This window comes from Erigeron canadensis, chromosome 1 (assembly GCF_010389155.1).
Source record: "Erigeron canadensis isolate Cc75 chromosome 1, C_canadensis_v1, whole genome shotgun sequence".
NCBI lineage: Eukaryota > Viridiplantae > Streptophyta > Magnoliopsida > Asterales > Asteraceae > Erigeron > Erigeron canadensis.
This window is the reverse complement of record NC_057761.1, coordinates 47,190,689-47,214,599: the sequence shown is the minus strand read 5'-3', so window position 1 is coordinate 47,214,599 and position 23,911 is coordinate 47,190,689. Positions and strand designations below refer to the sequence as shown.

Below are 23,911 nucleotides of genomic sequence, written 5' to 3'. Positions count from 1 at the left end.
TATCTGAAATATATCTTTATTTCTTTATAAAACAAACTACCACTATCCTATTGGAAGTTATTTATAATATACATTCATTAACCCATAAAATAACCGCACTGCTACCGCCGCCACCATCATCACCAGTTACCGTTACCGCCGTCGCATTGTGCGGATACCCTTCTCGTACATATGAATAGAGTTTTTTTGCATTTCAATATTCTTTTTATAACTTACAATTGAATTAGTCAATGCAGTTTAGAACCTCAATCAATCAGGAGACTCGTATACCCATACCATCTCGCTTTGTCTTTTCTTTCCATGTAAAAATTGGTCAGCTAAATTAGCATCAAGCAACGAGTAGTTTTAATCATAATTCGTAAAATAGGAACGTGGATTGCATACTTGTATGCTTTATGTAATTTATGTTGATAATGAAGAATCAACAATATAAGTTTTAAATTCCTAAAACACCACAAATCCAAAATTTAGGTCTTCACAATCCATGGACTTTTGTTTAATTGATGATGACAATGATTAGTATTTTAAAACTTTACACGAATTATTATAGTGAGTATGAAACTTAAATATGTACATTGTATGTAATAAACCTTCAAATTTTGTGCATTAGCAACTAGATGTGATTGATGTAAATGTATTTTTAATGCATAAGACCACAAATCGGTTTCCTAGAAAGAGTTAGGGTGCGCTTAGTTCAAAAAAACTCCTCTGTTTTCCATTTTCATTTTCCAAGAAAACATGGAAAACAAGAAACACGTTCAAATTGTATTTTTCTAAAAAAGTTTTCCTAGAAAATGAAAATTCCCCTTTCCAACTTTTGCACTAAAATTAGAAAACTGTTTTTTTTCAGTTTTTATTTTCACTTTTCTATTTTCCAAACCTTTTATAAACCTAAAATTAGAAAACAAGTGAATTTGAACATGTTTTCTAGTTTTCTAAAATGGAAGAATGAAAACTCCATCTTTTATTTTGAACGCGTTTTCAAAATTTTCAAGGGTTTTTTAAAAATGAAAAACCTTTTCATTTTCTAAAAAACTAGAAATGGAAAACTTGAAAATATTTTCTCGAACTAAACGCGCCCTAAGACTTTCTGGATTTCCTACATATCGGTCATATCACTATGCATATAAGAACAACGTTGCCACAAATATAAGACACATTTTTTTTAATTCAGTTGACTCAGTAACTATGCAACTAGCCTTTTAAACATTGCAATTGTGTGTTCTAGGTTAATGGCAGAACAGAGCTGGTAACATAGACAAAACATCCATTTCCTTTGACATGGCATCTTTGCTTTGCTTCCCATTCTCAATGAGACAGGCACCAGCATGAATAGGTTAACACTGCAACCCATTTTAGTTAGCAAATGTTTCCTCAACAATGCATGGTCTACTTTTGACGCTTGTACACACTTAAAAAGAAAAAAACAGTCTTCATTACATTTAGCCATTTAGGAACCTACAAAAAGATCAATGATGCTCTCTTATATATTTATAATTATTATTTTCTATCTGTTGATTGGATGATTCTTGATAATCTGGAATAGGAAGCTAGCACCCAACTATCTGCAACTTAAGTCTATGAGAGCCAAGTCATATGAGGACGAGAGGCCTAGAAGAAGGAACTCAAGAAAGATTGAGGGTTATACATCGTCTCCATCAAAGAATGACAGAAACAACATTAATGGATAACAAGTACAAATTCACTTCTCATGGGATATGGACTTTGTTATATACTTTCAATCGATTGTTATACACACTATGACAATTCGTGTAAAATTACTTACATTTTGAATTTAATCTTTAAAAGTATTGCCATTAACTCCTTTGTTATATCTTCAAAAGCATTTTTAGCTGTATATCCATGTTCAAAAGAAAAAAAAATGTATATCCATGGTTCCCTTTTAACCAAAGTTAAAAATTTGTTCAAAGGAACAAAAGAAAAGAGGCAACACAAAATTCTGGATTTTTCACATGCGTTTCAAAGTTTAGTACAAAAGCATCCATAGCAAGTGGCATTAAGAGTTAGGGCTAAACTTAAGATACAAAAAAACATTACCGCCCATTGAGTTGTGAGATTTGGCATGCAGAAGCCGCATGACCTAGTTACAGTTCACAAAAACAAAAGTACAGACCTAACTTCAATTTTCACCTACCCGTCGTCAACTAATAATTACTTAAAGACTACTTTATTTGTCTATGAATAGGATTACACACCGAGGAAGAAGACACCCATTTGCCGTTGATCCATTCTACATGCCGCCTCAGTTCTGATTGCTTGAAAACTATTTCCTCACTTGTGTCCCTAAAGAAAACCTCATATCTTTGTCTGCCGAGTACCTTGAAAATCACGCCTACCCACCACCCATCATTGTAGAGGGCATCAACTTCTTCATAAAGGCGGAACTGATCGATCATTTCATTAGGGGGGCAAGGGCGTATGTGGTTGCTATCAACTTCTTCTGTGATAAAAGCAGTATCATCATCATTTCTCAAGAATTTGTACTCAATCTTGAACTTGCCAGTGCTCAATTGTTCAATGACAGTGGCAGCAAACCAAGCACCTTGAAAACCTTCTTCATCACTGGATACTTCAACTGATTGCCCTTTCTGAAATTTATCATTGCTGGAAATCTTCAAATCTACAGAGATAGATGCCTGTAGTGATACAAGTTTGACTATTTGTATTATGCAAAGTGGTACTACAGTAATAAACAAAGCAAATAGGTTACAAAATGGACAGGTTGGATAACATGTAAAAACGACTCAAGTGTCAAATATGTTTTTCATGTACCAATTTGAGCATTCTTTGATTATATATATCTACATTGACCTACCGACAAGGTGATAAGTAAATGGGTCAATTCTACCAAATATATGGGTGAATGGCTGAATGCATGTATGAACAGTTGTTAGACTCATATGACATATAAGCATTTTACATATACACATGTGTGTTTCTAACAAGGAACACGGCTAAAAAAGGCAAAAACCACAAAATTTCAAACATCATTAGGGTATATTAGCATGACATATATCACTATATAGTCTCAATTTCAGGAAATGGAAGGGTCGCAACTTGAATGGATTTGAGTTGATCTAGTCATCGCATAGTCTGTTTCGTTTGGGATTAGGTTTTACAAAACAGATATAAAAGAAATATGCTTTTGGTAATATGACATATATAAATAGAGTTCACATAATCTCATTCACAAAATGAGAAATAAAGGAAAATGTATACGTAGACATCACATATTCACATAAGCTTTTTATTAGTCTGATGTAGCTTGGTCAGAATCAATAGCAACTGCGTGTGGCCGTGTGTAGATGGTGGTAAAGGATAGTTCACCTTTTAAATTTCTGCCAGCTCCAGCAGAGTGATTAAAGACTTGTAACATATGGCATTAGAAATTTAACAATTATCACCAATCATTTTACACTAATAAGTTGTTAGAACATAATTATAGCAATATATATGTGTTGGATGTATATCTCAACTCATTTTAATCCATGTGTATCCTCTAAACAGTGTGCAGTGTGCTAAAAGGCATTAAGCAGAAATAAAAAGTTGACTTACCTCCCTTAATAGTTAATAGCCTGAGCAGGACTACTAGAGTCTTAATTAGTTCATTCAAGATGTATACATGTATTTTTAAAATATGTAAACATATTAGCACTAAAAAAAATCTGTAATCTTGATACAATTGTGTTTCCATGAGATTATTTATGGTATCATGTTATTATACCATTAATAGAGTTAATCACAGAGGATGGGGAAGATGCCCATGAGGTTGGCACCTCACTCACTATTTTTAGTAGTTGTTCCCATATATCGGTTTAAATGATCGAAATGAAATCTTTGGCAACGTAAGTAGAATTATGGATTACCAATACTGTCTAGGATTGTTGCATAAAGACTACAAATTGGATAAATTTATTTCAAAAATCATTGCGTACCATATCCGCATATCTTAATATCTACCAAAGTATCTCCTACAAAAGAATGTCACTCGTTCATATACTTGTAAACTATTTCTTAGTTTACTCTTTCAGCACCTTTAGAAATAGTTCTTATGTAATCTTTGCTCTAACCCTTTGAAACCCACTGTACTTAAATTTACAGATCTAAAAACCCAACAAAAGCTTGAACAAAGCCCTTTTAAACACATCGGCTAAATATGTGGTTCTGTTCGAGCAAGATTTCAATAACAATCCAGCTCAAACAAGCTCAAGTCTCAGTTTCTCAATAGATACTCAACTCATTCGCAGTCGCAATCCCAGATTCTCGAAACAAAATCAACCCTTTTTAGGCTTCTCCTCTATTACCCCAATTTGAGGGTGGTATTTGGGTAGATTCATACTTTCTATAGTGACTTAATCGACAATTTCAACAAACGATATATGCATTTTATAACATTTAAATTCGATAAGCCCTTAACTTACAGAAATTCCACCTAATCAAGTTTTTGAATATGCAACAATAGGAACTCCGAACATACACTTACTCAAATAACAAAACTCCTAGGCACATACAATTCTACACAAACTCATAAAACCATGATATATATAAGTATATTTGTGTGTGTATAAAGTACTACCTCTTGTTGTTCATCTTCAACCGGGGGAACCCATTCACCATAAACCCACTCCCTATGAATCCTGAGTTCGGACTTTCCGAATTCCAACTGCTCCCGAGTCGCCCGGAAAAACACCGAATATCGGTCACCGGGCAAAACAGCAGTAACAACCCCTTCCCACCACCCATCATTATAATAAGCATCAACTTCCTCACTAAACTTAAAATCCCTATCACCCTTATCACGTGGGGGTAATGGCCTTAACTGGATAACATCTAATGTTTCCCTAAGTGGTTTTGTTCCAGATTCATCGGCCATTAATGTTTTGTATTCAACAATCATTAGATTTTTGTTGTTGTTTTTGGGTTTGATTACTGTCCCTGAATACCATGCCCCACGGAAGCCGTTGTCGTTGCTGCTTATTTCCACTTCTGATCCGTTTGGAAATGGGGTGCTGTTCTGATTGCGAGTGTGTGACATTTTTCTCTATTTTTTATTTTTAGGGTTTTCAAATTGATTCTTTATTGTCCCCTTTTCTTTTGGAAGGAAAGGATATATAATGGGATTATGGGAGGTGATATATGTATCACATGCTTTGATATATTTACTACTATTATAAAACTTGTATAATAAGCTAATAAGGTAGATGAATCAAAAATTATGATAAGTTTATCATTTCTCATATATAATAGGATAACTATTACTATTCATTTGCAAATAATTTTGTTATTTAAATTAATTTTTTTTTATTAAACTATTAATTAAACGTGTATGTTGTACAAGCTGATGGTGTAAATAATAAATAATTGATATTTATATTATTAATCGATAATTTATGATAATATAAAAAATTATGATATTACGATGCAAATAATGAGAGTGTGATTGAATATATATGTCTAATATTTTAATACTTAACTAATGAAATTTAATATTAATAAAATATAAAAATTGTGTAGGCTAGAAGTTTAGGGACATATATAGTATCTCAAAAGTATAATAGTTAGAAAAAAAAAAACAGTTTGCATTAATATAGAGTATAAATAAATAAAAAAAATCTTTCTAAAAGACAATAGTTATTTGATATTCTCAAACTCTTTTTGTACAAGAAATTTTGTTAGTATTGGCTTAATAACCTTTTAAAAAACTGTTAGAATCTAACATACAATTTTTAACTTTCTAATTCGAGACTTTAAGCATGTAAAAATGTGATGTTAATTTTAAATGTTGTATAATAAAATTACTTTGAACTTTTTAAAAATACTTTTCAACATATAACTACATAAATACACCAAAAATGATATGTTCATTCGATATAATTATACAAAACCAACTTAGTAAATGCAATACTATACTAATAAAAATAACATGAGGGGTGTCTGCGTAATGCGGCGACAGAATGGCAACGACGAGTGATGATGACGTTAACGGCGTGGTTATTAATGTAAAGGTAGTTGACGTAAAAAGATATCATAATTAATGAAAAAAGCAGTATTAAAATAATTATAAAGGTTAAGTTAATTATAGAAACATTACAGGCACACAATCCTAAACAAACAATATCATAGCAACTACAGTAAAATAAGAACGTATAAGAGTATGCGTTATAATTTAAAACATGTTATTAAAATAACCACAAAGTTAGACAATATTACAAAATTGCCATTGTGAACAGTGTTTGAGACGACATATATAAAGCATTAAACGACAACCACTTTTCATCATATTTGAGATGTAGGTAAATATATTTATATACTGTATGTTTATGAGTGAAAATAGTCAAATACATAAAATAATTCGAAACCCTAAATACACAAATAATTGGTTTTTACACTAAAGGCATGCTTGGTTAGATGTATTAGGAGTTAAGTAATGAGTTTGATTATAATTGATAGTGCTTGGTTTGTTATTACCTAGTCAATCATTGGCCACTATTGGTTAATAAATCATTCCCCACTTAATTGGGGGTATTGGACTAGGTAATCAAAATATTAATCCAATTTCCATCTTTTCCTAAAAATATTCACTTTTCAACCGTAATTTTTTTCCAACGACAGTTCTAACTTTGAATTTGTTTTTTTTTCACCTCAATTGACACTTTACATATTTATACATTTATTTATTTATAACATAATAATAATAATAATATATAAGTATAAAATAATAATATGATAATATAATATGTCAAATAATAGTATACGCATATCATCATCATTATTATGATAAGTTTATAACAAGTCAGTATTACAGTAATATTATAACTATTATATATAATATTGCTATTGTCATTGTAATGACTTCGAGATTCATATAATGTTGCATAAGTTGATTTCAATTTATTTTACAGATAATTATATGAAATTGGAAATAATTAAAACAAAGTAAGAAAATTAAATGCTTAATTTGATAAAATTTATTTACAGATATCTATATGTACAATAACCTCTGTGATATTATTATTATTATTATTATTATTATTATTATTATTATTTATAGAAACATTGTTTATTATTATCCAGAAAAAATTATATATTTTAATACATACAAAATACCAAGCAATATCAATGGGAATGAAATACTAAGTAATACTCGTTGCATTCATGTGTATTCTTATTACCTTTCCCTTTCCCATTATTTATTTTGAACCAAGCACTCCCTAGGACATTATTTTCATTTCTGCACTCTTGACTTTGTCTTAGTCTTCTTTCAGCAACACTTCATCACTCTTTTATCATATATAATCCTTGTCTTAAACAAGTCCTATAATAAACAAAGAATAGATCCAATAAAAATCCTTAATAATTCTTAACCATATAGAGGTTGAACATGTATAAAATTAGGAAAATGATAAATCTTTTTTAAAAATATCTTAATTATCCTCATATTAATCTTAAAATATGATATGTGTTATTCATTTATTTTTTCTCATAATTTTATTCATTCATTTATATACATGTCATGATCAACAATTTAAGAAGATAAATAGGCTATTCTTTTAAAAGGATTTATTATTTTTCATAAAATTAACATCCCTCGGGTTTAGTAAACCAAAATTTTTATAGAGAAACTCATGTTGGCTATTGTTTACCCACCAAATGATATGGTTATAAAACCTTTTTAATTCGTCAAACGTAAAGAACATCAATTTAAAAAAACATATAAAATAAACTAAAAATTATTCGAGCAAGACCGTCTTCGAGAATAACAAAATTAAGAATTGGGTCCTTAAAAAAATCTCTCATCCCAAATCTTATAACATTTCAATAAAACATGTGTGTTTTTATTAGATAATAGAGAAGTATTTGAAATAAATGTTTATATAAATATCAAATTGCTTACTTAAATATGCTTATCTTTTCACAAAGTTATTAGATAAAGTATTATTATCATTAGGAAAATGCTAAATGAAGCAGGCTTCACTTAACGTCTATAAAAAAGTTATATATTTTCATATCAAAAGTCTAACCCTGAATTTTATAGTAAGTGTACAACTATATAATGTACCTTAACTAAAGTCCTTAGGGCTTTGTTTAGCAAAACCCTTATTATTATGTTAAAAAAAAGGTATTATTAGCATTTTTTTATTTTTGGAATGATAGATGTATTATTAAAAAAAGGATAATGATAAATCAACCTAATTTGTATGTCTAAAAATCGGCCTAATAAAAAGATAATGATATGTGAAAAAATCAAGAGGAAAGACTAAGAAAGATAATTAATGGAATCCACAATTCAAATTTTTAAAGTTTTAGGTTAGGCATATGAGTTAGGTTCGATTAATCATTTTTCTTAAGAAAAAAAGTAAGATAAACACACAACTCCAAACACCTAGATAAGAATGCTCGTTTACGGAGTTACGGTGGTAATTCGAAGTGTTAATCAGTAGAAAGGAACAGCTTTTGGTAGAACCCTCCGGAAACCCCTGATTCCTCCCCCGTTTTATTATAAACCCTTCCAAAACCATACAATTTAGCCATCAAACAACACTCATTTGAAACATGTTTTTCTTCTTCGTAGGTGGGGTCACTCAAGAGGTTCGTCAGGTGATCAAACAAGAAGCCGGTCGCTGCATCAACTGCCGCTCACCCGCCGATCTTGTCGAAACAAACAAAGTCTTGAAACTATTTTTTGTTCCTGTTTATCGTTGGCCCGGCAAAGACCAGGTCATGCACTGTAACTCCTGTGGTCTCTTTTATCCGCCGATGTTGTCACCTGACTTTGAGCCATCTGAAAAACCTCGGTGTCAGTTCTGCGATAGAGCGGTCAGTTCGGATTTCAGGTTTTGCCCATTTTGTGGCTCTGCTCTTTGAGTTAGTTCATAGAAAGTTAGGAATTATAAAATTTATGTAGCATTGTTATAACTTATAAGATTATATGTGTTTTGTTTGAATACTTTGTTGGAGTATTAAGTATTATAAATATAGGCAGTTTGATCATTCGGATTATTTGTGCCCAAATGGTTATCATTTCTATTTTTTTTCAAGGAAACATGATCTAACTATACCGTTTTGCTATCGTATGTATCTGAGTTTTGAATTAACCTTTTGATGTAACAAATATATCAAACGATGCTACTACATTCATTTGACTATGTGACATTGATTTTGATGAAGTGACAAATTATATGGCTTCTAGTCTTACCAAAATAACTAAAGTTTACTCGTTATGAAAAGCTCACCAGCTACACGTTATACTAGCAAAATATGTATAAACAGGTTCATTTCTATACAGTTTCCCCGTTTCAAAAAAGTTCTAGAAAGAACCAAATATCTATACCTAGGTAGACGTAAATCCCAAATTTTGGACTTGGTAAGTATTATGCTGATCAAAATGCTTTTAGTCTAGCGGTATTGAAGTAACCCACTAACCAAGAGGTTGTGAGTTGAATCCAGGTTAGGACAAAAGTGTAGATTAGTCCTCATATAAAATGATAAGGATGACAACATGACGAAGGCTTTTGCAAAGCGTAGATTATAAAATGTACTGTACTACTTTTGGATGGAACATTGTTCTTGACTTGAAACACATAAGGTAATAAAATGATAAGGATGAACATGATGCTTCAAATTTCAAAGTGTGATGCATAGCAATCCTTTAGGTATGTTCTCAATGGAATAATAAGTATACAGTCGAATAAATATAGCATGGTTCCAATGGTGCATCAATGTTGAATCACACAACCATACCAAGTAGGGCCTGGGATTTCATCTCTTCTGTGGTATCATCTATGGCTTTTTCTCTGTTGTTTCTGCAACACTTGCCTGAAATGAACGATTTGAAAATTCTGAGTTTCTGTTTATAGTAGAAGCAAATCGTGGAATGCAAAACATAGTTGTTTATGATAGATTGATAATAGAGGAAGTTGCATGTATGGTCACTATTGCTACAACTAATTTCCTATCTCCTGGCATACGTTTTTAAATATTTTAACAAAAATTATAGAATCAATAACACATGATCCTTTGTCGAACATTAGTTGATGTATGTACCTCTGGATCGGGTGTGATCACGTTTTTACTGGATTTATGCATACTTTATTCTGACTATCATTATAGCAACCACAATAATTATCGGCATACACTGGAAAAGGGCAATATCACCTAATTAGGGGTGTGAAAAATTGGCCTGGACTGACAAACCGCAAAACCTGAGCATTACTGACTATCATCTGGTTTAATTCTTAATTTAGGGTAAAAGAATTAGTTCTTGGTTATTTTTTCTAGAAGGCATCGTTTTATAACTATACTTGAGAGTTACAGTCAGCTTTGGAACCGGACCAAATTGGTCATGACTCGGTTTAGCTTTTGAGTCCTGGTTAGGTCCAGATATGGGTCATGAACCCCCTTAGTCATAATGCCATTTGCAATGCTTGATTTCACATTAGTTATACGTACAGACTCTGTTCCAGGTTATCATACTCATGGACCAATCCATGTGATATGCCTAAGATATGATTCTAAGCGTATACAGTACTTCTCTTAAACTTCAGAGGTGGTATGTAGTGGTTACTAAGATGGACTGAACATAGAGACTATTGGTCATAAAGGAGATAATTCCATAGAAATTAAACTATGTCTGTCTATTCGAGTCATTAGATATGTTAAGCAATTTACATCGGTATAATCTGTGAACTTATACAAATAGGTAATATGGCACCCAAGGTGGATTTATGTGAACTTGTACTATAATCTATTTGATTCAAAGCTGTAATTTATAATTATGAAAGAAATATAACTATAATTACAGAGTATAGATTATGATTTTCATGGTGTATTCTTTACAAGGTTTATGACTTAGGAAAAATAGGTGGCAAAGTATCAGTGCCTGGTAACACAATAATTCAGTTCTGAATTTCTGATTAACCAAACATGTTTTGTTAAATTATCCAACTCCTATGATACTCTCATTTTGCCATCTTAATTGGTCCAGTCAAGCTCGAATCTTTTTCATCCATTTTGAAGGTAACACAAATTCAATTTGGCTTGGGGAAACTTGCAGATATGTGTAATAACATTCTTGACAGACTATAAATGTAAGACAAAAAAGGTGGACCTCATTGAGTCTCGAAACCTTCTCTGGTTCGGTTGCTATTGAGGTTTCCACATTGGCAAGGTCTACTTTTGTCACCTTGACGTCCTCTTCTGCGATATACAACAAAGAAGATGAAATTCACATGTAAAAGACTTCAATATGAGGTATTTTGATCATTTTAAAACGTCTCATTTTATGGATATGGTTTACATAGTTCAGAAAGAAATGAGTAAATGATTCCAGGATATGTTGATGTCATGAAAAGTGAATTGGAAACGAATAGTGTCATACCTTCTGTTGGTTCTACTTCTGCTGATTCTACGGCTGGCACAACCACCATTTGTTCCTCGACTTTGGGGCTTGTATCTTTGAAATTTGAAGAATCATCAACGGTTTCCACAGACTTATCACTGGAGATTACACTTTCTATGATTTCTTCCTTGGTATCCTTAATCTCTGCATCACCCTTCACAACTTCTGTTGCTTCCACTACATCCTCACCGGTCCTGGGGGTCATAAATTCTGTTTTCACGTTGTTTTCCTTTGTTAGGCTGGATTCCTTGGTTTCTACGGCTTCAATGGGAGGCACACTGTCAATTTTGATCTCATCATGCGTTATCTGCTGTTTCGGTTCTTTCTGTTCATTATCTTCATTCACAACTTCAGTAACACCCACATCATCTTTGCTCAGTGTGGGGGACACCTTGTCAAGTTTTGCCTCATTATCCGTTACTAGGTTGGCTTCTTTTTTCTCTTCTCCTTTCACAACTTTTGTAGCGCTCACATCGTCTTTGCTCGATGTGGGGACCACATTTTTGGTTGTGGCATTGTTGACGTGGGTTGGATTGGTATCTTTAACCTTCTCATCTTCTTTCACAACCTCTGTGACTTTCCCAACATTGTCGCCCGACACAGGGGCCGCCTTGTCGGTATTGGCAACGCCGATTGTGTCTACTTTTGTTATCGTGGTTTCATTTTTTGTGTCTTCATCAACAGAACTTTTCGTTTCAACTTGTTGTACCAACGAGGCGTCACCTTTCTCTGTGACAGTTTTGGTGGTGATGTGCGTCTCTTTGCCACCATCTGATTTTCTGAGAACGGTGGTTGCAGTTTCGACAGCATGTTTGGATTTCCCACAACCCATCTTTCCCTATCTATTTCTAGGAAACAAGTTTGGGAAGAAGAGGGAGGGAGAGAATGAGAGAAAGAAAAGGAGAGAAAAAATGAAGGGAAAAATTCAAAAGCCTCTCTCTCTCACACTATTCTTCACCAAGGGCATCCATGTGGTATATGTTGTGCAACTATATGGATGGGTATATTAGGGATTTCACGCATAAATCAGTTATTTCTGTTGGGGATGGAGATTTGCAGGCCTAAATGAAAGCAAATATTTTGTGGCATGTAGTGGCTTGCCACTTTGTGAATTCAATGTTAAGTTGGCAAACGAATATACCCATGTTTTTATATTTATAATTGTTAACAAATCACAATCTATATCTATATATCTGCACATAAAGGTTCTTTGAAAAAGCTTATTTGTCCCTAAACCACAGCTGAGTGTTTACTATTACATAAAATTGGTCAATTTGAATGCTATTAAACAAATACTCTTTTGGTTGGTCAAAAGCTTATTAGTCCTTTGAGCAATAATTTGAGTGTTGATAAAATGAGATTTTATAGTCATTATGCGTCTGGCTTAACATTATTCAAGATGAAACATTAATAAATAGATTGTCCGTTCAAATTTCATTGTGTCAATAAAAGTACAAATAGTGGGTGAATTTGTGTAATTAATTGCGCATCATAAACATTCAATCAGCCTCTATGGGTTATTTCAGGTTTGATTTTCACCGATTATAATTATTGATGGACTAAAAAAAAAATGATATTTTACATTATTTATTTTATTTTATGCTATTATGTGGGATTAGAGAAAGAATAAAATACGTCAACCAATTAATACTGCCCGGCCTGTTTTTATACATAGAAATAGTTATTTTCAACTATAAGAAAATGAATTTCACGAGTTCTTTTAATGGAAGGATCGATTTGGGAACCTCCGCTAGGCGGCAAGTTCACAAAGTGTAGGAGCAGGACGGCTCAAATTTTTTATGTCAAATGGACACGTAGAAAGGTTTATACTCACCGTAAAACATTTATTTATTTATTTTCTCTTAATTTTAGCAAAGATGTTACTTATAATGTGGGAAATGATAAATATATATAGTTAGAAAATGATAGATCCTCATAATTCATCCTCTTATTAATCCTATTAATTCATAGAATCATGATTTGTATAAATTCAATGAATAAGATGATGAAAGAGAATAAGTACATTACACATGTCAAAAAAAAATCAATTAAGAGGATTATTAGGCTAAAGTTTAGGAGGATCTATCATTTCCCATGTATGTTTATTAAGTTATCATAAGGGTGGAGGGAGTAATCACTCTCCATCCCTCTCATCTCCCTTCAATTATCCAATCAAAATACTGTACCTCATTTCAACCCTCTAACATTTTTTTCAACCTTTTTTAGTGGTAATCATCCCTTCCAACCTTTACTTCACATTTCAATAATTTATACTTAACTTTTATAAACTTTACATAATTAACCCTTTTAATTAGAACTCAACAAATATATAAAGAAAAACACGTACATTTTATTAGCGATTAAAAGATTAAAGATACAAAACATAAAATAAAATAAAATAAAACACATACATTTTATTAGCGATTAAAAATTTACAGATACAAAACATAAAATAACATAAAAACTACATTACTAAATCGACAATCGATGTTGGTTGAGCTGTCGGGTCGTCGAGATGGACTAAATTTAGTCTCCCAACGTGCCCTGTAAGATCATATCGAAGACGATGATGGATTGATGGACATCTTCATATGATGAAAATATGTTAATAGTTGTGTTTGAATTGAGAAATATAGAGTAAAAATAGGGTTTGGTTGTGTTTTTAGTATTGCGAAATCGGTTGTATATATAGGAATTTAGGAAAAAAAGAAAGTTTGTCCGGCTTGTCACTTTTAGTCCCTGGCGCATCATACTTTACACTTGCAGTCCCTCCAACGGTCACTTGACCGTTTGAAATTGTTACAATTTCAGTCCTCCATCCCCAACCTTCCTTCAGCCCTCAGCGACAACCCATATCACACAGCTCCAACCCTCCGCCATCTCGCCAAAGTGGCGGCTGAACCACCTCCAACTCTCTTATCTCCCTCCCATCTCCCTCTCAACCTTTTCACTCACTCCCTCCACCCCAATATATGACTTTTAAAACAAACTATACAAATATACAAATCATTAATGCAAATCTTCTATGTATCAAGTATGATGGTAGATTGGTAGGGATGTCACTTCCCTCGTGATAATGTGATATTAAATATTAATGGTTGTAGACTTGTAGACTACTAGACTTGTAGTTGGCGACTTGGCGTTCAAAACTTTAATTTATTGGATATCATTACAAGCCCAATGAATGAGGCCCAAACCTTACTAAGTTTAATTTCTTTGTTTTTTATTAAAGGAGTATGAATAACCTTTAATTCGCAATCGAGTCAGATGTCTTCGAAGAAGTAGGTATTTGTTTTTCGTTTTACTCGTAATATATACTCGTACTATTTTTTTGAAAGTGCTGAATCTTAAAAAGAGAGAAAGAGAGAAAAAAAAAACTCATCTCATATTGGCCTCTACAATATCTCCACGTCTTCGATGATACCAATTCTTCATACAATTTTCCGCACTCTATATACATAACAAATGAAATTAATTAAATTCTATGTTAATTAATTACTATGATTGAATAATATATTTTGTGATTTTTATAAGTTTCATATATTTTTGACATTGTTTTCTTTATATTCATGTGTATATAAACCGTTGAAAATAAGTTAAGGGAAAAGTATTTGTGTGTGTATATAACTTGTGATCAGTTATTATTGTATGAAAGAAACTTTATTCCGGTTCATTGTATGTAACTAATATGTTAAAACTGAATGAATCGTGTTAACAAGCTGATGTGGAGGTCTCTCATTGGGCCGTGTATGAGATGCCTGGTGCTGCCATGTTGATTTCTTACACGATTAGTTCAGTTTTAGCAGGTTATTTACATACAATAAACCTGACTAAAGTTTCTTTCATACAATAGTAACTGGTCACAAGTTACATACACACAAATACTTCTCCCTTAAGTTAAGTTAAATACAGATAACAAACTTATAAAAAACATCAAGCATCACCGTATCATAGGCCAATCAACTCTCTTCTCAAGTGACTTGTAGTCAAAAAAAGGATTGGTTTGAATAGTTTTCTACGTGTATGTAGAGGCACTGACTGGATATAGTGATCCCTATTATTTTTTATTCATAATTTTAAAATTGTTGATACAAATAAATAATATAAATACGTCTGATATATGATGTGATTCAATAGAAAGAGAGAAAAGAAAGGTAAAATATATGAACATAATCCTTTGACTGGTAAAATTAGCTGTATTTATAAACATTTATTTGTAAAATTTTTATAAACTTAACATTCCTTATAAAATGTTACTTATATAATAGACCAATTCCCATTTTTTAAATTATAAATCATTCACTGAAATCCAATAATTTTTTTTTTTAACGTTCGTATTACGAGACGGCTAGCCGTTACATCCATATGCATGGACAGATAGTCACTAGCGACCGATCCATGAAGTCAGGGACCACAAGAAAGGGAAAACCCTCTAATTTAACTGCTATAGAAGACACGACGTTAATAAAATTAACTTTTGGTCTAATGAGTATGAACAAACTATTTATGAATTGCGTCTTTTACCATGGAAGGAAAACAACAATATAAGTTTAACTTCTTCTTTTTCTTTCTTTTTTTTTCTCTTTACCCCACGTAACTTTGACTGATTTTATAATCACTTTCGAATATCTTTTTTAAAATTTTCGATTTACAATTGTCAGCTACAAACAATTAATGAATGCTAGTGATTTATAGAAGGAAATTGGGGAACGTATGAGAGGTGTAGATGCTACTCAATGATCGTCTCATCGATCAAGTTGGGTTTCGGGATTGCACAACTTGCAAAATATGGAGATGTTGTTCTCACTCGTTCACATGTGGATTCACTCACATCGTCTCAAAATTAAAATCTATAGAATATTAAAAATATGATTTTAATAATATATTATCGCTCAGTTATTATATTCAAACTACAGTACCCACGTAATGGAGCGATGACAATTTAAAGGTGACGACGACTAATGGTAATTGGTGATGACGACAACTATTGGTTCATTGAGGCGATCGAGTCATTACTTTTTGTTTTTTTTATTCACTATATCTAAAAGTAAAAGGTGGAATATTTTCATAAAATAATAAAGATAAAGTATATATGTTTTTGTTTTTTTTCCCGGATGATTCAATTTATACGATGTTAGGAAAATCATATGATATGTATAATGGTAAAATCTTACACGTATTTTAAAAAACAAAATGTTAATTAAAATAACCCAAAACTTTTCCATCCACAAGAATCAAACTCAAAATTTTAATTGAAACTTGAAGTATAACATAAATGCATGATAAGAGTTTTAATGAGATGGGTATGCATTAAATAGCGTTTGCACATGATGAGAATTTTAATTCAAAGTTAATGAGAGAGTCATTGAGTGTATGGCATAGTTGAGGCAACGTTACTCCATAATAACTAGTGGTGTGTCGATCTTCTAAAATTATATATGGTGCGGCAATAGAAAAGCCAAACATTATATATATATATATATATATATATATATATAGTGTATATATATGTTTAGATCCAAGCGAAAAGAAACGTACTCAAATCAGCTGTAAACTTTTTGACGTTTCTTGTCAATGTTGTTATTTTCACATGGGTTTCTGTTAAATATAAGGATATTTCATATACAGTAAAACCTCTATAAATTGATACTCGATAAATTAATAAACTCGTAAAACTAATAATTTGTAAATTGGACCCTAATCAATAAAATAATAAGATAATAATTTTTTTTAACTCAGTGTATTTATATTGGTTCCAACAAAACTATAAATTAATAATTACTAAATTATTTCAAATTTTAGTATAAAATGATATATAATCACTTGTTTTTTTTTTTGTAGAACTTTAAATCTATATTGAGTTTATTGATAAATCTCATCAAACTTAAGAATGCAGTGTAACTATGGAAAAGTTTCGGCATTGTTTACTCGTATTGTAACAATAAGTTGTGAACAATTCTACTATATTTAAATCACCCTCAACTTCGCTATCAATCGGATTTTGAATGGTACTCGACACAATTTCTCTAATATTTTGAACCTCATAACATGTATTATTTTCACTGTCATAATCTAGCGAGTGATTCACATCTATTTTATGTTGATAATGCATACGGATAATCACGGTTCCATATATACTCACGAACATCTTCTTTAAAATTTACGTCATAAAACATCTTTAAACTAATAAATTATTAATTTATCGATATAATAATATCTCGTTAAATTGATAAAATGTGTTGGTCCAAACATTATTAATTTATAGAGGTTTCACTATATGCCTTAGAGCATTTTCAATGAAAGTTGATGATAAACCTTTTTTTAGGAACAAAAAGTCTTTGAAAAACTTAGATATCCCATTGGGTACAAAGACTTTTTTTTTTTTTTTTTTTTTTATCAAAAGTTAATAATGTTTAACCCTTTGAATAAAAGCTTTTTCTCGATCAATTAACACACCAAAAAAGCTTTTGCACTGGAGTGAATAACTTTTTCTTATTTAATCAATGGATTGGTTAGTTGACCAAATAAAAAGCTTTTAAAAGCTATTTCCAATTGGAGATGCCTTAGAACATCTTCTATGGTGTATTTGCAAAAGCTTTTTTTTTTAAAAAAGGTATAAGATCAACTCCAATGGCATTTAATGACTTGAAGAATATCAAGCTATTGGTAATAACTTTTTTTTTCCATAAAGTTTATACTTTTATCAATAAAAACTTTCACTTCTAACCTTGGTTTTACACATTTTCATTTTCTATCATCATATTTAAAGTTATCTAATTAATATAATTTGTTAGATATTCACACTTAATTTTAATCATTTTTTAAAAATAAGTTTATATTTGAAAATCTTCTTTCAATACGAATCTAATGAGCCTGAAATCGTTAGCTTTTATCACTTTTTTATTTTTAATAAAAACACATGGAAATGAAAAAAAAGTAATTACTTGACATGGAAATAAAAAACACATTCTAATAACGGTTACCGCAAGACGCAAATGCTGAAATTCCCCAAAACCCGGTTTCCTTAGTTTGGTTGATAATGAAACTTTGCACACTATGGAATATGACGCTCTAAAACTATGAGTATAGAAACTAAAAATAATAAAATGACAACACCAGGACATGATTTTAACACCGCTGAACTACCATTACATGAATTTGAGAACCCCGATCGAACTAAACACGCACATACAAAAAAAAAAAAGAAAAAAAGAAAACAGATAAAAGAGTATCGATCATTTCATCTTTTCACCTTCTAGATCCGAACTTGCTCTTAGTAACACCAACATTCCGTGTATGTATATTTACTTGAACACGTAACTTATACTTCAAAAAAGTTGTATATTTAAAAGGAATTTTGATTAATAAAATAATATTTTTTGTATAAATTTTACAGAACATAAATATTTTTAAAAAAGTTTACAAAAAAAAGGTAATATTTTCTTTTTTGAATTCTAATTAAATTTGATTCCTCAATTAGGAAATCTTGGATTATTTGCTAAAAGTATTCTGTATGTTACCAAAATTAAACTTATAATTCTTTTCACGTTATCCTTATAAAAAATTTAAAAAATAATCAAATTTTTTAATAGACAATACAATTTTATCAATCGAAAATCATTATGTGTACTGCTTCCCCCAATTCAAGTAAGAAATAAATGTGAACAATAACTTTGTCTGTTAGGAGCCAACCAACTATTCAAGCTGCTAAATCAGCCATGGATCACCTTATATAAACTCATCGCATTGAAATTGCAACCTCATCAGCTCATATATTTCTTTCTATAACTTTCTCAGCTCATAATATAGCTACTAACTACTACTAGCTAGAGAAATAATCATATCATCAGAAAGAAAAACATATATGGAGACACAAAGCAAAGATATCGAGGTAATAAACAGAAGATCGATGTTCAATGGCAAGGACTTGGTGGTGAGGTTATTAGCACTCACATTCACTCTAGTTGCCGCAATCGTTCTCGGTGTCAATAAGGAAACCACAACCGTCAGTATGACGCTTGTTCAGTCGCTACCACCAGTTGACCTCCCGGTCACTGCTAAATGGACTCACTTGTCCGCATTTGTGTAAGTTTGCTAGCTACTATATATACGTCTTTTGATATGATATGATATAGTGATATACTATTCGTACTATATAACAGTAGTTCATGTCAAACTTGAAATGCTATTTATCATAGTGTTCTAAATAATCATCTTCTTTTAACTAGATTCAATATAAAAATAAAAAGTAAAAAAGACACTATTATGTCTTTGGAACCATATTGGATCACATCATAATTTTCCTGTAAATTTTTAATGCTAGTAAAATACATTCACTTAATATTCACATGATTTGATCAGTATCGATCCTTAATAATAGAATTCGCATCTCTCAACTTAAACTCATCACTCAATCTGTTGATGGATCGGTAGTAATTAAGATTCATATCTCAATATACATTGTTATTCAAATTGTTCTAGTATATGTATTATCCCGATTTTGATTTATATCTCAATATATGATTTAGTTATTATTCAAATTGTCCTAATTAATACATCATCCTATCTCGGAGGGACAAATTGTCAAGAAAGGTGACAATTGATTTATTTTTTCTGAATAAAAGAATACTAGTTTCACAAAAAGTATATGAGTTACTGATCGAGATGACTTGATGCATCAACCGGCTTCCCCTCACGTGGCAAGTTACTAAGAGGACCCTAAATAGTCTCTCCCAATATATTGTCAAATTAGAGATACATTAGCAAAAAAAACTTTTATACATTATCCCCTTAATCACACCCAATACCCAACGTACTAATTTGTACACTCCAAAACATTCGCACTGAGTATCCAATACCCAATACACAACTTAAATGTTAGCCGATAAATGCTATACTCACAAACAAATCTTTATAAATTACATTTAAAGCATAGATCAATTGACAAATGCTTGAGACTATAAGTATTTGTTTAGTTTTTTAGAGTGATAATTCTGTGAGTTTTTTTTTTCTTTTGAACTACTTGAGTTCTACTTATTGTCCCAAACCTTAAAGGTAAACGTTGAAAAAGGAAAAATGTTTTGTTATTTCACATACAAAGTTATAGTAAAAGTTTTTGAGCCCCGATTTAATTTTTTTAATATTGTGCAATGCAAGTAAAAGATTTTTTCGGTCTCAAATTAGATTTTAAACTTTTTGTAACATATTTGAGTATTGATCACTAACAAATTAAAAGCTACACTTATTTTGTCTATGTTTTAAATTCAGAAGTGATACTAATTAAGTCTCGAATTGAATACAATAATAGAGTGTACCTAAAACAATTGCTATTAAATTACACACTTTCTTATGTTGACTTTTTTTGAACAGAACTTTTCTTATGTTGATGATCATATCGATTTGAATTGAGGCCGGTCTAAATTAATTTGAATGTATATAATATCTGAACTGAATTTACATATATCATATATTACAGGTACCTTGTGATTGCGAATTCAATCGCATGCTTGTATGCAGCAACATCAATGATGCTTATATTGGTAACCAGAGGCAAACATAAGCTCGTGTCACTAGTCATAATTATTTTGGACTTAGTGATGGTGGCCTTGCTCTTCTCCGCGGTTGGTGCAACGGGCGCTGTTGGTCTCATCGGCTACAAAGGCAACTCGCATGTGCAGTGGGACAAAGTCTGTAACGTGTTCGGTAAATTTTGTCACCAGGTTGCCACAGCTCTCTTTCTATCGTTTGCCGGTAGCTTAATGTATCTTATGCTTGTCGTCATTGCTGCTTTAAATCTTCATAAAAAGTATTGATCGATGAGAAGAGGTTATTTGATGTATAATTCGATCAATCGCTCTTCATCCATCAATGTGATCACTTAATTACTTGTACTTTCTTTTGATATATGTAGACAGAATTAATATTATTACTGTACGTTTCCAATTGTTGCTAGCTTTTTCATCTTGCAAGTAATTCTAATGATATCTACCGACTTTTTGGGTTAGAGGTGATACAACCAAATTTGCCTTATTTTTATTACTTATCAGTACTAATACCCATACGATTGACAATATGCAAGTACTATGAATGTTCTACAAAAAAAGTTTTACATATAAAGAAAACTAAATTGCTCTAATTTTTTTGGTTATGATTAAAGTTTTTGGTAGATTGAATAGAAATATTTATATATGATCATTTACACATGATCCACACGAATTTATGTCTACAAAATTATTAGTTCAAAGTAAATAAATATTAAGTCAGATAATAATAACGCACTAAGAATAAGATATACAGAGTAAAACGTACCGGATGATTATTCCGTTATCAAAGTGATAATTCGAAGTATACAAAAGCAAATGATAATTTGAACCGAATGATGGAGATATTGCTTAAGAAGACACCATTGTAATTTGAAATAATGGTAACTCATTATGTAGCCAAACTTTATGATTATTAAATTTAATTTACATAAAAGTATTGGCAATGTATAGAAGGTTAAAACTCTTGTTGAATTGCCATCGAGTTGTTTTTTTTGTAGCTAACATGGTTTTCCTTTTAGATTAGAACAAAATCATAAAACCAAATATTCTTAAAAAGAGAAAGAGTTAGTCTTATTGCATAACAACAACAATAAAATAATACGAGTATAAATAAATATAGACAAAATCTAGTATTTGATAATTATTTACATAGGCTAGATACAAACAGGAATATTAGGAACTTAAAAACTTTTAGGAAACTTAATCAAATATGAATATTTAGTTTAAATAATAATACATTTATTAAAATATAAGAATCCTAGACTAAATATGGATAAAAGATATTAAAAAATTATTAGATAGGTTTTTTTAATTAATGAATGACTAAAAAGATACATGTCGTTTTAATATAGCGCTATGTGTTGCTTAAAAAAATCTACAATCATGTTTTAGTTTATTTGTAGATAATTAAGATAAAGAAAAAGAGATAAGTTGTGTTTATGTATATAAAATAATAGATTAAAAGTGTAATTTTTATTTATTTATAAAATTAAGTAACCTATGATACACCAATATTTGATATTGTCAATAGAGTTATTTTTTTGTTGGAGAAGTTTGGTAGCGTGCATCCTTGAAACATATTTTTTCCTAAACAAAAATAGCTAGTCATTTAGGCACACCTTATACATTATCGTGTTGGGTGGCTATGAAGATATAGAACCATGAACCATATTAGTGTATGCTATAATTAAGACAAGTTTCCTTTTCAATTTTATCACCACAGGTTTGGTTGAAATATATGATCAGGAGGGACTTGGTAGGCTGTCTAATTAATTAAATCTCGAAAGACATTATTATGATGATATATTGGTGTTTATAGAAAGCCTGAAAAGATTATAGATCGTCAAGTATCTCAACGAGCACGAGAAGGACTAATATGTAGTACATCAAATCCATGAGTTTCTTGTGGTATCGGAGTAAACAAAGAATTGCTCGACTAGCTAGTTAAATTGATTGGTGCAAATTTAAAAAGGTAAATGCTCGGGGAACCCTTTAGTCCCGTGAAGGATTTTTCTCTTCTAGTCTAACAACCATGCACCACTAGTTTCTCTTCTAGTCTAACAACCATGCACCACTAGTAGGGTTTAGTGAGACCTCAAAAACCTTGCTTGGGGAACGAGGATTCGAAAACCTGCCTATTTTAGCACCTAGTAAATATAATGTAATATTATCTGTGTATATTACACTAGTATTTTTGTCCTTACAATTTTTACGATAGTTGTGTCATGTCCGAATGTAACCTTTATAAAAAAAATTAGCCACACCTTATATTAGGAATGACCCAAACCAAACTTTGGATATTAAATGATGGGAAGATAGGATACGACACTTATTAATTGCACCCAACCGCTATATGGTGCCCATAACACTCGGCCGACGAAATATTTAATTTTCTTTTCGAACAGGTCAAAGATAATATATTAAACAGGGAAGGATAGACATAGAAGGTAGCATCGGCCTATTTCCCAAACTCGCTAATTTGGTTTATGATCGACTCTGTCATTGAAAATTTAGGTCTACAATAATGATGAAATACAACAATCGACTAATATGGTCCAAACAAATGTTAAGGGCTGTATTTAACGTGCATAAAACAATTTGTACCTTCCATATTAAAAGTCCACCTCCTGATTTTCATGATAAATGTAAAAATAATTTATGCACCTTAGGACTGTATTTAGTAAACCTCTTTTTTTAACAGCAAGTTTTATTGAAATTCTTATAATCATACATCAGACAATGCAAATAGCCTCCAAATATTTAACCCTCAGGGCTTTTTAAGATCATGAATCATTGAATCCAATCAATGCACACATCAAATCACTTAAAATGCTGTTTATGTACCAACAGAATTTTTTTTATATAAAAAATAAGTTTAATTATTTTTTTTTAAAATTAAGTATATAACTAGATTTTAGACTCGTATCCAGTGTTTATGATACCATCAATA

The 23,911-nt window shown here is 31.1% G+C and overlaps 4 protein-coding genes across 4 annotated transcripts; 2 read left to right on the top strand and 2 right to left on the bottom strand.

Moving 5' to 3' along the window:
- Window positions 1–1,946: 1,946 nt before the first annotated feature.
- On the bottom strand, window positions 1,947–5,132 carry LOC122610335 (protein AGENET DOMAIN (AGD)-CONTAINING P1). The gene is made up of 2 exons (XM_043783332.1): window positions 4,598–5,132; window positions 1,947–2,657 (listed from the first exon to the last, which is right to left on the bottom strand). Exons 1-2 carry the CDS (start codon window positions 5,054–5,056, stop codon window positions 2,184–2,186), a joined length of 933 nt encoding a protein of 310 aa, XP_043639267.1. The 5' UTR covers window positions 5,057–5,132; the 3' UTR covers window positions 1,947–2,183.
- A 3,319-nt stretch (window positions 5,133–8,451) lies between these two features.
- Window positions 8,452–9,021, top strand: LOC122585763. The gene has a single exon (XM_043757886.1). The coding sequence runs from the start codon at window positions 8,575–8,577 to the stop codon at window positions 8,884–8,886; it is 312 nt and encodes a 103-aa protein (XP_043613821.1). The 5' UTR covers window positions 8,452–8,574; the 3' UTR covers window positions 8,887–9,021.
- Window positions 9,022–9,566: 545 nt separating this feature from the next.
- On the bottom strand, window positions 9,567–12,255 carry LOC122586136. The gene is made up of 3 exons (XM_043758242.1): window positions 11,399–12,255; window positions 11,129–11,217; window positions 9,567–9,837 (listed from the first exon to the last, which is right to left on the bottom strand). The coding sequence occupies exons 1-3, from the start codon at window positions 12,249–12,251 to the stop codon at window positions 9,802–9,804; spliced, it is 978 nt and encodes a 325-aa protein (XP_043614177.1). The 5' UTR covers window positions 12,252–12,255; the 3' UTR covers window positions 9,567–9,801.
- Window positions 12,256–19,175: 6,920 nt separating this feature from the next.
- On the top strand, window positions 19,176–21,370 carry LOC122581217 (CASP-like protein 1E2). Its single transcript, XM_043753393.1, has 2 exons — window positions 19,176–19,504; window positions 20,895–21,370. Exons 1-2 carry the CDS (start codon window positions 19,284–19,286, stop codon window positions 21,229–21,231), a joined length of 558 nt encoding a protein of 185 aa, XP_043609328.1. The 5' UTR covers window positions 19,176–19,283; the 3' UTR covers window positions 21,232–21,370.
- The last annotated feature ends 2,541 nt before the right edge of the window (window positions 21,371–23,911 follow it).